Consider the following 14,950-nt stretch of genomic DNA (forward strand, 5'->3'; position numbering starts at 1 on the left):
AATGAGATTATGGGGGTAAAGTGCCTTGTGATTGTAAAGTGCTATAAAAATGTGAGCTATTGTAATTATTATACCCCACCCCCAATACCACCTCCGAAAGCTAACTTGTCTATCTGGGGGTAGAAGCCATGACCCCCAACTTCATTAGTATTATGATCTAATCAAATAAGTCAATTAGGCAAGAACCGATAGCGTGCTTCCTTTAAGTCTCTGGCCAGATGACAAAAGGACAGGAAGGAAAAGCCAATGGAATTACTGCTGCTGCACAAACAAAGCATTTTGCCAGTACAAGAATCAACAAAGTTGACCTTATCTTTCTAACCCTTTTTAAGAAATAGATGAAGGCAGGTTTTTAGTCACTTCCAGCTTCTCTAAAATTACATTTCACAAAAGCAAACTTTCCCTCAGGAAGAGGCCCCTCTAGCAGTTCTTTAACATGGGTATGAAAAGCAAATATAAGCAGCTCAAGGTTTTTCTGCATAAAACTCCCACAAATGTCAGTTTTAGGATCCCAAACTATTATGGGCCAGAAAAAAAAAATTCAGATAAGCAAGAATCCTCCCTCTTAGGAATGGTATCTGCTAGTTAGAACACAGAGCCAGAATTCTGGGCTTCTGAGTCCTTTTCCTGACTTTGCTGCTGAATCGCCTTCTCAGTTTTGGGGTTAACCACCAAAGTCCTTTGTGTTTGAGTTTATCCAACTAGAATATGCTGGCAATGTCACTTACCTGCTCCCTCTTGGGCTTTGTGAGCCTTGAAAATGAAATGTTCCTAAAACCCTTCGAGATCTTCAAGATGAAAGGCTCTAGAGAAGTGTAAAATATGTTGGTAATTATTTCTATTTCCTCTAAGGAATCTGAATCATCCAATTCCCATCGAAGCTATCACCAGTTGTTTTTAAACTTTTCATTTCATGATGAAAACTAAAAATCTAAAGTCTAGAACAATACTACAAAGAACAAAACGATTTATAGTAGCAATCACTGCTTTATCCTGGGGGCCATTTTGTCCTGGGTTAATAGCTTGGGGGTATCTTTCTGTTAGCTTCCAGCTACTATTTAAACAGCTATTAATCTGGAGCAAATGTCCTGTCCTGAATTACTATTGATTAATTATGTCTAGTCTCATATGTTTAGAAGCAAATCTTGATTACTTTTCTCAACTCCCTTCACCTTCAAGATAATGGTTTTTCATTTAATGTCCAAATATGTCTTAAAACATGATTATTAATCAGAGACATAATACAGCAATCAAATCAAGACAGCTCATGCCCCACACGCAGTAGCCATCTCTAAATATGGCTGAGGATTCCAACTCTTAAGTGACTGGTTCTCAGCCCAAATTCTCCAGGATGTTAATGTCCAGTGGTTCGCATCCTATATTTGGCTTTACAAAAAGTTAAGAATATACAAACCTTAATAGGAACAAGTCTAATTTCACAAAATCCCAAAATAATTGCATCAATTAGGGGGAGGGGAGGATTTAAACCTCTCCTTGCAGAGTCAGAAAGCTAAACAAGAGAGCCAAGCTATATACCACTGGACAATCAGGACAGGAAACTGACAAGAAAGTGACATTGAAACTGAGCGGGCCGGCTACTTTGACCACACAGAGCGAGCTGCAGAACACAGTGTTGGCGCTGGGAAGTGAAACTGGATGTCTAAGATTCTTTCAGGTTTCACACTCTGGGGCTTTGTGCGCAGTGAGGGAAGGCAATCTTATATATTTTACCACGATGACATTTATCTTGACAGTGCCCTTTCAAGCCTTGGCTTTGGATTTCATTGCTGTGGTAGCTTTCAGTCCAATTCCTGACCTTATCTTTTAACAGGAAGGAAGGTGAATTAACCCTTTGGGGAGCAAGAAAGAGACTTAAAAGGTGACTAGTATGAGGTCAGATTATAATATTCTCTCCCTTTCCCTCAATGCCATTTGTAGGTCTGTAATAAACCCTCCCCCAAATCCCAGGGCTTCTTTCTCTTTGCCATTCGAAAGGACATTTAGAAAAGGCTAAGCATTGTTTGACACTCTTCTGTCTTTGCCCCAAGTGTGGTTCTGATCACCTCAGATGATTTTTGATTTTTTTTGTAAACATGAGTTGATCTGGTTTGAATGACCAGAGTACTTTCAGTATTATCTTTTTTTTCCTCTGCTTCAGCCAGCAGTGGTGTTCATGCTGGCATCATGGTTTCTGTAAGCTAGAAAGCCAAAGTCCATTGCTGGTTTCAGTGTCCCATCTGGGACACATTGAGGGGCCATGGGCTCGTCTATTGGGCAATTCACCTACAGTGAATCCACCAAAGCCATCCACTAACATGCCCCTAGCCTGTGCTTCTTGATTTCTTGCGCCACCTTTCTGTTGTGCCCCTATCCCTCCCCTGCTTCTTGAACAGTATCATTTTTAACACTGATCCCAGCTGCCGACCTCTGGGTTCTGGGTCCCCCAGAATCCACTTTTCTCAGAGGCTCAGAGCAGCTGAAAACAAATGGCATAACCATCATCCATCAGCCCCCAGAATCCTTTAACCCAGGAGACGATCACATATCCACTGCTGGAACTGATTTCCTCTTGAGTCCCATCCTCTCACTCCCAGAGATGGTGTCTCCAGATCGGGTGAGTCCTCAGCACCTTCTTCCTGTAACTTGTCTGCCGTACTCTGGATGAACACCACACAGTTATAATACTCAGGTCAATATATATATGCAGGTATATATATTCTTGTCACTGTTTAACACTTTAACAAAGAAAACCACTAGCCTCTGCTCGTCCTATTGTTTTTGCCTCCCGACCCCCATCTGCCCGTGGTGTAGCCTGCAGGAAACGTGAGCCACGGAATCCTCTTTGGCCCCTGTTTTACGTGGCTCCATCACACTCACCGACGGTCAGTTTCAATGCCCCTTGTTGGTGCAAGGTCTTTAGGGCTTTAAACTCCAAGGGCATGGTATGGGGGCTGGCCTGGGATGTATAGCCATATTTAAGGCTGTCATAATAGTGATACTTGACAGGGTTCTGATTCTGATCTCGAGGAAAGGGCCAAAAGCCGTAGAGGTAGATGGTGTTACAAAAGCGTGTGGCCAGAGTATACATCAGTAGTCCTGTGGTGGGTCTTTTGATGTGTACTTTGTTTGTCAGCCAGTACCTGAAAAGAAGAATAAAATAAGAAAAAAGTCCACAAATTTCGTAAGTCACTCTCCTGAGAAAAATTACTTTGCCATGCCTTAGAACTAGTGATGTGCTGGATCTAGCTCATACAGGCTCAGAAGAGCCAATCATTAAATTTTTAGGATGAGCATTTACACTTTGGAAGTTGGCAAATTGAATAAATCAGGGTTTGGCTTATTGTTTTGTTGATAGTCTAGCCAGTGGTTCCCAAACTTTTTTGGCCTACTGCCCCCTTTCCAGAAAAAAATATTACTTAGCCCCCTGGAAATTAATTTTTAAAAAATTTTAATAGCAATTAATAGGAAAGATAAATGCACTTGTGGCCATCACCGCCCCACCCCGGATCACTGTAGCAGCCACCAGGGGACGTTGGCACTCACTTTGGGAATCACTGGTCTAGACTGAAGAAAGTAATGGAGAAAATTTTAATAGTGCAGATTAAACTTAAAAGTATACTGTGAGTACATTCCCTCCTCTCCTCCCAGGATGATTGTTAAACATTTACCAGCATACCATGCCAACTGTCCTCCGACATACCAACCTGAGTTTAGAAACTGAGGTGAAATGATCATCAGACATGGAATTAACCCTTCCAGACTCATGATTATTTGTTGGCAGGCATCTTAGAGATCATTTAGTTCAAGTCTCTCATTTTATAGTTGAGGAAACTGAGGCTCAATCACTTGACTTCTCTTGGGATTTAGCTTCTGATTGCCTTTATTTTTCTGTCAAAGGACTGGAGTTTAAATCTAACTCCACTATTTAATCCTCGTTTGAATTCGAACAAATCACTTCTCCTTTTGAGGTCTTGGTTTACCAATCTGTAAAATGAAGGATTTGGGCTAGATAGTTTCTAATGTCCCTTCTAGTTCATGATTCTATGATCTCATTGACAGGGCTCCTGGATTTTATTTCATTTTTTCTTTGCAAATATTTTTCCACAGTGCAGGGGGAGGGATAGAGGAGCAGAGTAAAATCAACATATTAGAAGGTAGCCTGCATTTTGAGTCAGTTAGACTTCAATAACAGTTGCTACCAATGCTATGTGTCTTCTGGTGATCTTTCATGCTAGGATCTTCATTGTTCCTAACTATAAAATGGAGATCAGTGGTACTTTCAAAGAAAGGTTAGAGGTAAGATTTGAACCCACGTTCTCTGACTCTGGAATCAATACTCTTTCTAGTGTGCAGTTAAAAAAAAACCCTTACCTTCTGTACCAATTGGTTCCAAGATAGAAAAGTGGTAAGCGCTAGGCAGTGGAAGTTAAGTGACTTGTCTAAGGTCATATAGTTAGGATCTGAGGTCAAATTGGAACCCAGGACCTTCTACCTCTAGGCTTGCTGTGTCCATTTCTTATCCTGATTGTGTCCCTATCTGGGTTCTTATCCCACCTCTGACACTTAACAGCCCAGTGATACTGGGCAGGTCACATTTCCCTGGGTCTCAGTTTTCTTATCTATAAAATGAAGTTAAACTATATAGTATATGACATTCCTTCCAATTTGAGATCTATGAGTCTGTGAGTCTACTAATTAGCCAGGTGACTTTGGGTATATGACTTAAATATCTTTGGGTCTCAGTTTCCTTATTTATAAGATGAGTCGGGGTTATCCTAGCTGATCTCCAAGGCCCCTTATAACTATAAGCATCCATTATGTATTTTCTGCTTCTCTAGAGAGAAGCTCTTTGTAAATTCAGAATGTTAATAGTATAGTTCTTTGCTCTGTGCCAGCATCCCTCTTTCTCTTATCTTTATCACACACAGGGAAGAGTTCCCTGTCTTTAAACTTTACATAAACTTCAGGAATAATTCCAGGCATTCCATTCTTAGAATGTCTTCCTTCCCCTCTCCACTTCTCAGGATCTACAATGCCACAGTTCGGTTTATGGACTTTTTGCTGTATTTCACAAGATTTTTCCTCATTTCCTCAGTGAAAAGTGCCTTCCCTCAAATATGACTTTGTGTTTCTTTGGTCTGAACTTTGTATTTATTTATCTTCATTCTTGTGAATGCAAACTCCTTGAAGGCAGGGACTTTCAATTTTGTTTTTGTATCCTTGGTGTCTAGTATAATGCTTGGCACTTAGTAAATCATTAATTGTAGTAAATTAAGGGACAGCTAGGTGGCACATTGCTGGGCCTGGAGTCAGGAAGACCTGAGTTCAAATCTGGCCTCAAACATTTACTAGCTGTGTGACTCTGAGCAAGTCACTTAACCCCATTTGCCTCAGCTTCCTCATCTCTAAAATGAGCTGGAAGAGAAAATGGCAAATCACTCCAGTATCTTTGCCAACAAAACCCCAACTGGCACCATGAAAAGTTGGACATAATTGGACAACAGCAACAAATTAACAAATGAACAATGAATAACATTAACAAATCTTAATAAATCGTTTTTGAATTAATAGATTTAAGCATCATGCCCTTAAGTACAGTCTATTCCATGGTGGAGAGAAGGAACACCTCATACTAAAAGTTCTCAGGAAAAAAGAATTCTATCTAATGACCACTTTGAGGACCTGGCTTCAAATCCTCACTACTCCCAATATGGATATAGGTAAGTAATTTGTCATCTCTGGGCCTCAGGGTCCTCATTAGTAAAATAAGAGGATTGAATTAGATCTACTCTGTGGTTCTCCTCTAGATCGGTGATCCTATGACTAATACTTTGATTTGATGTGACATCAACGAGGTGACATGTCTTTAAAAAAAACAACAACCCAAAAAGCGAGAAACAGAGAGAATCAGTGGCTGAAGTCACTGTTGTTATGGTAAATGAAAAAGAATGTCTTTGCGATGTTGTCATTTGGAAAAAAGGAATGAAGCTTCCCAGAAGGAGACTTTGTGTATACGCTCACAAGTGTGTAAGCCGTACATCTCTAGAGTAAACAGTGAATTTCTCTGCTTCCTGCATTTCCTGGGACTATTGCCCATTGTGCAGGGGGCAGACATCCTAGGCTGGGATGAGTGCTGGCCTCAGAGGAAAAGCTCTATCCTTGGGGATATTCCTTCCGGCTGATCTGCCTTATCTCCCAGTTCTAGTTCAGCCAGCAGATGGAATTTCCCATTGAGAGCCCAGCTGTGATTTGGCTCTGTTTACCCTGACTCAGCCTATGCTTCCCGGATTGTCACTGGGAGCTGGTTCCTCTGTCCCTCCGCTGGCATGGTGGCTCATTCATGATAGCGATCCCCACCCATTGAAGACAAGTGACTCAGAAAGGCTGATGGAGCTCTAGTCAGAAAGCCTGGCAGGACAGAACCAGGAAGCCCGTAACCACAGAAGCAAATCCAACTGCTTTGTTGACTGACTTCTGAGAATAGAGAAAAGGCAGGATGGGGATGTAGAGAGAAATCTGGACTTGGGCTCAGGAGCCCCAGTGGCTTGTGACACTGGTCCCAGAACCACAGATAAATCAGATAATTTCTCCCTTAATGGAAGAATGGCAAACCCTAAGTTAGGCACTTAAAGTCATTCTTGTACAAGCACGGAATTCCTGGGAGCATGTTATTTCTCAATTAATTGGGGTGGATGGATGGGGGACTTGGCCAGAACCACCTGTCCGAGTGACAACTGGGGTCAAGACTCTCTTATTTTCAGAGAAGAAAGTTCTAATTCCATAAACATTTTACCTATATCACCAAGGCTATATGTGTAAAACAGGGAGAATAAGAACAATTACATGCACTAATTGAGAAAAAGTAAAAATATTAACATTAATTATCTGGAAAATTTGCCTATTTTTGCCTACTAGATTTTAAGCACACTGGGGACACGGATGATGTTCACTGTTCATTTTGGTATTCCCATTGTCTAGCTTAGTGATTTTCATACCTTACCTCCTCAAGACCTAATCCTATTTTTGTTCTTATTGTTCAAGTGTGTAGGATTCTTCATGACTCCATTTGGAGTTTTCTTGGCCAAGATACTGGATTCATTTATCATTTCCTTTTCCAGCTCCTTTCATAGATGCAGAAACTGAGACAAACAGGGTTAAGTGACTTGGCCAGGGTCACACAGCTAGAGAGAGTCTGAGGTCAGATTTGAATCTAGGACCTCCTGTATCTAGGTCTGGCTCTCAATCCATTGATCTACCTAGCATCCCCTCCGCTCCCTCCCCAGCAGAAATGTTCTAAAGAAATCTGGTGTTTGGGGTAGCTGAAGAGTCTATAGGTAATCACTGAGCTCAAGAAGTGATGGAAAGCTCTTTGTATTACAAAGAACCCAGCTCTTCCCTGCTGTGTTCCTGGTTTTGATGACTCATAGGATGATAAAAATTAAGAGTTAGAAAGTGTCTTTGAGGGGACAGCTATGTGACTCTGTGGATTGAGAGCCAGGTCTAGAGACAGGAGGTCCTGTGTTCAAATCTGTCCTCAGACATTTCTTGGCAGTACTCCATTGCCTAACTCTGACTGCTCTTCTGCCTTGAAATTGATACTTAATTTTGATTTTGAGATGGAAGCAAAGAGTTAAAAAAAAAGAAAGTCTCTTTAGGGGGCAAAGAATCACCAAATTTCAGGCCAAAGATACCTCAATGGCCATTTGTCAAAGCCAAAGCCCTAAAGAAAATCCACTATAAAATATTTTGTAAGTGGTCACCCTATCTCAGCTTGAATACTTCAAGGGGAGGAGGTCTCATGGTTATTAGGAAATTTTCTTTACTTGTCTCTTTCAAAACCTTCCTCTGTTGCTTCAGAAAGAAACAAGTCTAATTCCTTTTCCATGTAACCTTCTAAAACATGGAAACAGCTACCATTCTCTCTGGCCCTTCTCCCTCCCCACTCCTTAATCACACCTAGTCTTCTCTTCTCATTTTCCCTGCCAATCCTCTCATTTTATAGGTGAGGAAGCTAGGACCCAGCGAGGTGAGATGAACTTTTCAAGGCCACACAGGTAGCAATTAGTAGAGCTGGGATGGAAACCGAGGTCTTCTAACTCTGAAGCCATCACTGATTTGATTATATTTTGGCTTTGGTTCTTGACTCAGATCCTCTCTCTATCCTTGGTTCCTCATGTAGCCTTGCTGCTTTCTGTTACCTTGTATGATCCTGCCTTTCACCTGGAGCCCTTTTGGGCTAAGTGTAGCCCACCCCATCTTTGTGGCAATGAGAGCCTGGTCTGGGACCCTCACTCTGATACTTCAGTGAACACTTGGGAAGGCTACAGGCAACCCCCCCCCGACCCTAATATGGGCTTGCCGGGAACAAAATAAATAAAATTTGCTCTAAGGAGTAATTCCCTTATCTCTCAGTCTCACTGCACAGAAATAAGGACTCCTGAATGAAGTCAACAGGAACAAGGAGGCGTCACTTCTGAGCAGTTTGTAATAAAAAGCAAGTGAGTTAAACAGGAACAAATCCTTCTCTAACCCCACCTCCCTGGTTTTTTTTTTTTTATCTCTTCAATTGCTCTGGCCAATTTAGAGAATGTCTGTGTGGTCAACACACATACCGTTCTTTTCCTTAGGATAACAGCTGGGGACTGAAACAAAATCTAATTAATTTTTCCTTCCCAAATGAGGCAAGCTGGGTACATCCTGGATGCTGGGCTGATGATGCACCTTTAATATTCCAGGCCCAAGATTTTAATTAGAAGGTATGGCAATCTTCAAGAAGGCAGTAATTATTTTTCAAATTGGCTACACCAATCACAATAACTATTAAGCACTATGTTTCACAGACATAGCAATAAATGAAAAGAGCAGAATTTATTTCTGAAACATGCATTCTTCTTCTTCTTCAGGAATCCCAACTTCCTCTCCCTGCTTGCTGAGGTCATAGTTATTCCACAGTCTAAAGATGCGACAAAAAGAGCTTCGGAGCATTAGAATGTAAATTTGTTGAAGGCAGGGCCTGTCTTTGTTTTTTCTTTGTATTCCCAGAGCTTAGCATAGTGACTGGCACATAGTAAATGCTCAATAAATGCTTGTTAACTTTTCATATTTTTAGGGCGCCTTTCTGCAGAAGGCTCACAACCCTTTATGGTTATGCGGAGTATATATTAGAATCACCACTTCAACCCTCAGGGAGAAGCATTTCTATTTCTATCTTGTTGAACTGGCCAAGTGACATAATAAGTCTTAATTGCTGAGGGCAGCCATGAGAAAAGTTGGGAAGAGAATTCCCATATTCCAGTTATCTGTATTCTAACCATCATCCCAGGATGGGATTGATACAGCTCTAAAGGTGAGCTGTATCTGATTGGCTGATGCTTGAGATTCTCCAGCCAACCAGAGAACAGACCAGCTAGAATGAATAGGGCTTGCCTTTGAGTAGGTACCAAAATCCAGAGTGACCCTGGGGAAAGTCTGTGATCCATTAATACTCTTTCTTTCTTTCTAAGTTCTGGTAGCATGGAAATTTCCTAGGGTAAAGTGATTCACCCTTGCAGTCTGGCCAGAGAACCAGATGGTTTTGGCTTGGGAAGTATGGCATGATTCCATGTCTACAAGTGGGGTCCATAGCTTATTAAACAATGGAGTACTCAAGGCTGGGAGGGGAGGCCAGCTGGCTCATTTGCTGAGAAGTATCAGAAGCTAGACTCATTCCTGGGGTTTTTCAAGTCTAAAAGGACAGGTTAATAGGTAACCAGCTAGTCAGTTGCCAAAATAAAATATTTGTTGCATATTATATTTGTGTAAGTCAGCTGAGGGAGTCCCTGCTGTTTGTGTTTATTAGGAAGGATACTGTTTTCTTCAAGGTGTTACCCTGGAAACAGAATAGCATAGTTCTTACCTAAATGGCTTCTGTGTAGGTGGAAGGGGAGTCTGTCTGAAGGGAGATTGTAGCTGATCACAATTTACTTAGATCCTAGAATTAAACTTCTAACACCAGGTTGTATTTTAAAACTTTGCCTTTTTGTGGGTCCAGGCGTTTTCCTACATGGGTAACCCATGTTGTTAGGGAGGTAGATAAAAAAGCCTGATGACCTTATTTAATACTCCTTATTGGGAGGAGATTCCTCATTCATAGATTCATTCATTCTACTTCAGGCAGTGAGCTTTAAACTGAGGTTGCTCCCCCATTAAGCATCACTTCAGAAGAGGTAGTTTAAAAACAGGTGGATGCTGCTGTGAATATCTGCATCTTTCTCTTTTTATTCCATAGGTCCCAATCCCTCCCTTAGCACCAGGCAGATGCTTTTATGATCTGCTTTGACTCTTGTTCCCTCTCAGGCTCTGGATCTGTCTTTCTGAAAACAAAACCCGAAATACATCATGTCTGAGGCATGGCGCCAAATCTTCCTGTTGGGGCACGTAGGGGGAACAAACAAAAATGATTCTCTGGGCAGTGGCATAAGTTTAAATTCCACAACTGTCAAGGAACATTTACAAAGGGCTTTCTCTAAAGCCCAGTTCCTAGAAACAATTTCACTAACACTCTTGTGGACTCTTATTTATTTCAGGAGTCTTTGAATAATAATAACTCACATTTCTATGTACCATATGACTGATTAAAAGGTTTTTCGTAAACTCTGTGTGATAAGAGGTATAAAGTATTATTATCTTAATTTTATAGATGAGGAAATTGAGACTCAGAGCAGCTTATTTGCCTATATTTATATGAGGCCCTTCAGTCAGTAGATAGGACTCAAACTCAGGTCTTCTGACTTCAAATCTAGTGTGTTTACCAGGATGGCATGGAAGAAAGGAACCTATATAAATAGGGTTGACCCTTACTAAGAGAGTAAAAGCCTGGGCCAATTATAAACCTGGGCTTCTAAAGCTGTAAACAATAAAGTGTCTTTTGAAAATCAAGATTACCCATGTTTAAAAAAATTATTGGCTGAGAAAAGCCCTGAATCTTTGGCAGTTTGATGCAGTAGAAAGAAGGAAGGGAAGGGAATAAGCATTTAATTAAGCACCTACTATGTGCCAGGTACTATGCTAAGTGCTTTACAATGATCTTGTTTAAGAGCACAAATAATAAAAATACACTATTGGTGGAACTTTTGGAGAGCAATCTGGAATTATACTCAAAGAGTTATAATTGACCCGGCAAGGAAAAGAATGAATATGTTCTTAAATATTTATAGCAATTCTCTTTGTGATGGCAAAGAACTAGAAACTGAAGGGATGCCTATCAATTGGAGAATGGCTAACCAAGTTTTGGCATGATTGTGATGGAATACTACTACACCATAAGAAATGATGAACAGGTTAATTTTGGAAAAGACGTGGCAAGACCTATATGAAATTATAGTCCCTGGACTTCAGCTGCTATTGTTATCAGAGGCAGCTAGGTGGTGCAGTCAAAGCCCAGGGAAATCTGAGTTCAAATTTGGCTTCAGACACTAGCTGTGTTACTCTGGGCAAGTCACTTAATTTCTGCTTCATCTGTAAAATGGGGATAATGATAGTACCCACCTCACAGGTTGTTGAGAGGAATTAAATAAGCTATAAGGGCTATATAAATGATAGTGATTATTATGGAACTTTTGAGTTCTTTTTGCAAAAACTCCAGATTCAGCGAATTTCCCTTAGCCTAACTAAATAGATATAATACAGAAAAGGGGAATTTTAAAGGGTTGTAAAGATCATTTAGTTCAGCCGCTAGGCTTTCTCTTTTGAATCATTCCATTAAAAAAACAGTTTGTAAGAGGCAGTAAAAGAAACATTTTTTTGAAACTTAGGATCATAGATTTAGAGGTCCTGTTGTCTAATTTTCTTATTTAATTTATTTTTTTTGGTAGTGAAGCTATTTGCCCTAGCTAATAAGTGACAGAGTTACATTTTAACCCTGGTCCTCTGACTCCAGTGCAAATGAGCTTTGCACTGCACTCTGCCCTCAAGGAACTTACATTTGGCTGAAGGAGCTTATGTTCTACTTGTAAACCAGCCTACCTTCCTTCCTTCCTTCCTTCCTTCCTTCCTTCCTTCCTTCCTTCCTTCCTTCTTTCCTTTTCCTTACCTTCCATCTTAGAATCAATATGAAGTATTGGTTCCAAGACAGAAGAATGGTAAGGGCTAGGCAACTGTGGTTAAGTGGTTTGCCTTAGGTCACATAACCAGTTAAGTGTCTGAGGCCAGATTTGAACCAGGATCTCCCAATTTCAGGCCAAACTCTCTATCCACTTAGCCACCTTGTTGCCCCTAAAATTTAAATTTTCAAAGGCACTTCCCAAAAGAATGTCCTCTGTTTATTTGTCCTAAGTTTTCAAAGAGAACCAGTGACATCATGGAGTGATATTCTGACTTGCTGGTGAATTAGATTTAAGTGAACCAGAGTGGTATAGTCTTCAGCCTCACTCTTTCAGAATTATGAAAGTCCAGTGGTAAGACTAAAGTCAGTGATGGCCCAGGATGCAAAAGAGTTTAAAAAGCAGTAAAAAGAAGCAGTCACACAAATCTGGGACTATAAGAAAGCCCTAAATTCCTTACTAGTGAGTTCACAGAATTATGGTTAGAAAATACTGTGGGGAGGAGGGATAAGGTAAGAGAGGTAAGAAGATTGAGGCTCCTGTACTATGAGGATTTTTTGAAAGCAAACTCAGATCACCAGCCAATTCAGTCTGAAAAAATAAGAAACGAGCCAGGTGGACTCCCCAGAATGAGAGTAAAAGCTATGTCACAAAATCAAGTTGAAGGCAAAATGGAATTTGGTGATAATTAAATCAGGGCTGGGACCTAAATTTCATTTAAATCCTCTCACTCCTTTACCCCTTAACCCCTCACCCCAGTCACAAATCAGTTTATCAAAAGATTAGAAAGTTTATAGAAGGTTTATACTAGAGCTATTATTTACTTTTGGGCTCCCCAGATTCCCTGTTTGGTGAAATTGATTTTAAAGTCAAGGAATGACTTGTTAGCAATGCTGTTCAACATCAGTTGCAAACCTGGTTTTCAAGAAGGAAATTTCTGCTATTAATTAATTCTGCCCGAATTAACTCCAGTAAATACTTCTCTCTAGATTTGGCCTATTCAAATTTGTGTCAGGCACTTGACTTTTCCACATCCCTACCAGGAGTTACAATTTGCAAAGTCTGTGGACTTTTCTGTTTTTAGAAAAGTCAATTAAATCAACATTAAATACCTACTATGTTCCAAACACTTTAATATTATTCAGTCGTGTCTGATTCTTCTTGACCCCATTTGGGTTTTTCTTTGCAAAGATACTAGAGCAATTACCATTTCTTTCTCCAGCTCATTTGACAGATGAGAAAACTGAGGCAAACAGGGTTAAGTGACTTGCCCATGGTCACACAGTTGGTAGGTGTCTGAGGTCAAATTTAAACTCAGGAAAATGAGTCTTCTTGACTAGAAGCTTGGCAACTATACCACCTAGTTTTAATACATAAACATATCCCATATGTTCATATTAATGAAGTCTAAAATAAGTAGACCTGTTTAGATACTTATATGTTTTAGAATTAATTCCATACATACATGTAAAGACATATACACATATATATGGAATAGGACTAGACTTGTGAATTCAAGGAGCACCCTGGCAAAGAAATTCCTTTTATGGAAGAGGGCTTTAACTTGTTCTGCTTGGCCCCAAAGGGCAGAACTATGAAAAGTAGGTGGCAGTTGCAAAGAACAGATTTAGCCTTTTGCAATCAGGTCAACATCTTCTCTAGAACTTAAAGCCTTAGAGAATTGCGACACAACAGAAGTTTCTTGCCTTCCCTGGTCAGTGTCAGCATCAGAGTCTAAGGCAGGACATCAGTCTAAGTCTTCCTGACCAAGAGGCCACTATTCAACACTATCTCTGATATATGGAATAAATTGCTACTAAGCTGTCAAAAGAGAGGTGGGTGGTCTTCTGTGAATTGGTGACCACTATCTTCTTAACTGCTGTTTTCCTGATCTCAACAATTATGAAAAATCCTTTCCTTGACTTTATGCATCCCAGGTCCTATAAACATACTTGTGGTTCTTCAGTGTGGAATAGTGGAGAAAACCCTGAACTAAGAGCTGGGAGGTAAGGGTTAACCAGTGAAATCCTAGGCAAGCCAATCATCCTTTGTAAGTTCCAATATGTCCAACTATAAAAAAGGGAAGGCTTGGAATAGGTCATCTTTAATGGTCCTTCCAGCTCTGAAATTCTCCTCATTGTTACTATGGTAAGTCAGTGACTGTATTTATCTAATTTAGCTGAAGACTATTGTCAGTACTGGGCTGTAAGTCTGCTAGATCCAGACAGCATCCAGTGTCCATCCATAGCATCTAGTTTGCTGCCTCTTGAATTAACTAATTCAAAATTCTTAAGGAGCAAGAAAATACTTTTTGAAGGAACTGGATATAGCTATGTTGCTTATTGTAATACATACTAGGCTCTTTGTAGATAAACTATGAAGCACATCTAGGTCCTAGAGATGCCCAGAATGGAACTAATCAGGTGGATTCCAGATCTAAACATTTCCTGAAGAGGCACAACACAAATAGTTCCCCATACAACTCCTTGATTTTGAGAGATGGCACTAGGACAAGAAATCAAGTAGTTAGTAAAAAGATATAGAAATAACCTTGGATAGTAGTACCACCAACCTGATCTTTAATATCTTTTCTTTTCTTTTCTTTCTTTCTTTTCTTTTTCTTTTTTTTTAAGCCCTTACCTTCCATCTTGGAGTCAATACTGTGTATTGGCTCCAAGGCAGAAGAGTGGTAAGGGCTAGGCAATGGGGGCTAAGTGACTTGCCCAGGGTCACACAGCTAGGAAGTGTCTGAGGCCAGATTTGAACCTAGGACCTCCCATCTCTAGGCCTGTCTCTCAATCCACTGAGCCACCCAGCTGCTTGCTTTCTTTCTTTCTTTCTTTCTTTCTTTCTTTCTTTCTTTCTTTCTT

At 40.4% G+C, this 14,950-nt stretch overlaps 1 protein-coding gene across 2 annotated transcripts in view; it reads right to left on the reverse strand.

Moving 5' to 3' along the window:
• Positions 1 to 1,482: 1,482 nt before the first annotated feature.
• Positions 1,483 to 14,950, reverse strand: part of ST8SIA2 (ST8 alpha-N-acetyl-neuraminide alpha-2,8-sialyltransferase 2) — a 96,716-nt gene continuing 83,248 nt past the window's right edge. For both annotated transcript variants that reach the window (XM_044665433.1, XM_044665432.1), the window contains one exon: positions 1,483 to 3,140. In XM_044665433.1, the coding sequence (XP_044521368.1) occupies positions 2,855 to 3,140 (286 nt within the window). In that variant the 3' untranslated portion in view covers positions 1,483 to 2,854. The remainder of the gene's footprint in view (positions 3,141 to 14,950) is intronic.

Source organism: Gracilinanus agilis, chromosome 2 (genome assembly GCF_016433145.1).
Source record: "Gracilinanus agilis isolate LMUSP501 chromosome 2, AgileGrace, whole genome shotgun sequence".
NCBI classification, from domain to species: domain Eukaryota; kingdom Metazoa; phylum Chordata; class Mammalia; order Didelphimorphia; family Didelphidae; genus Gracilinanus; species Gracilinanus agilis.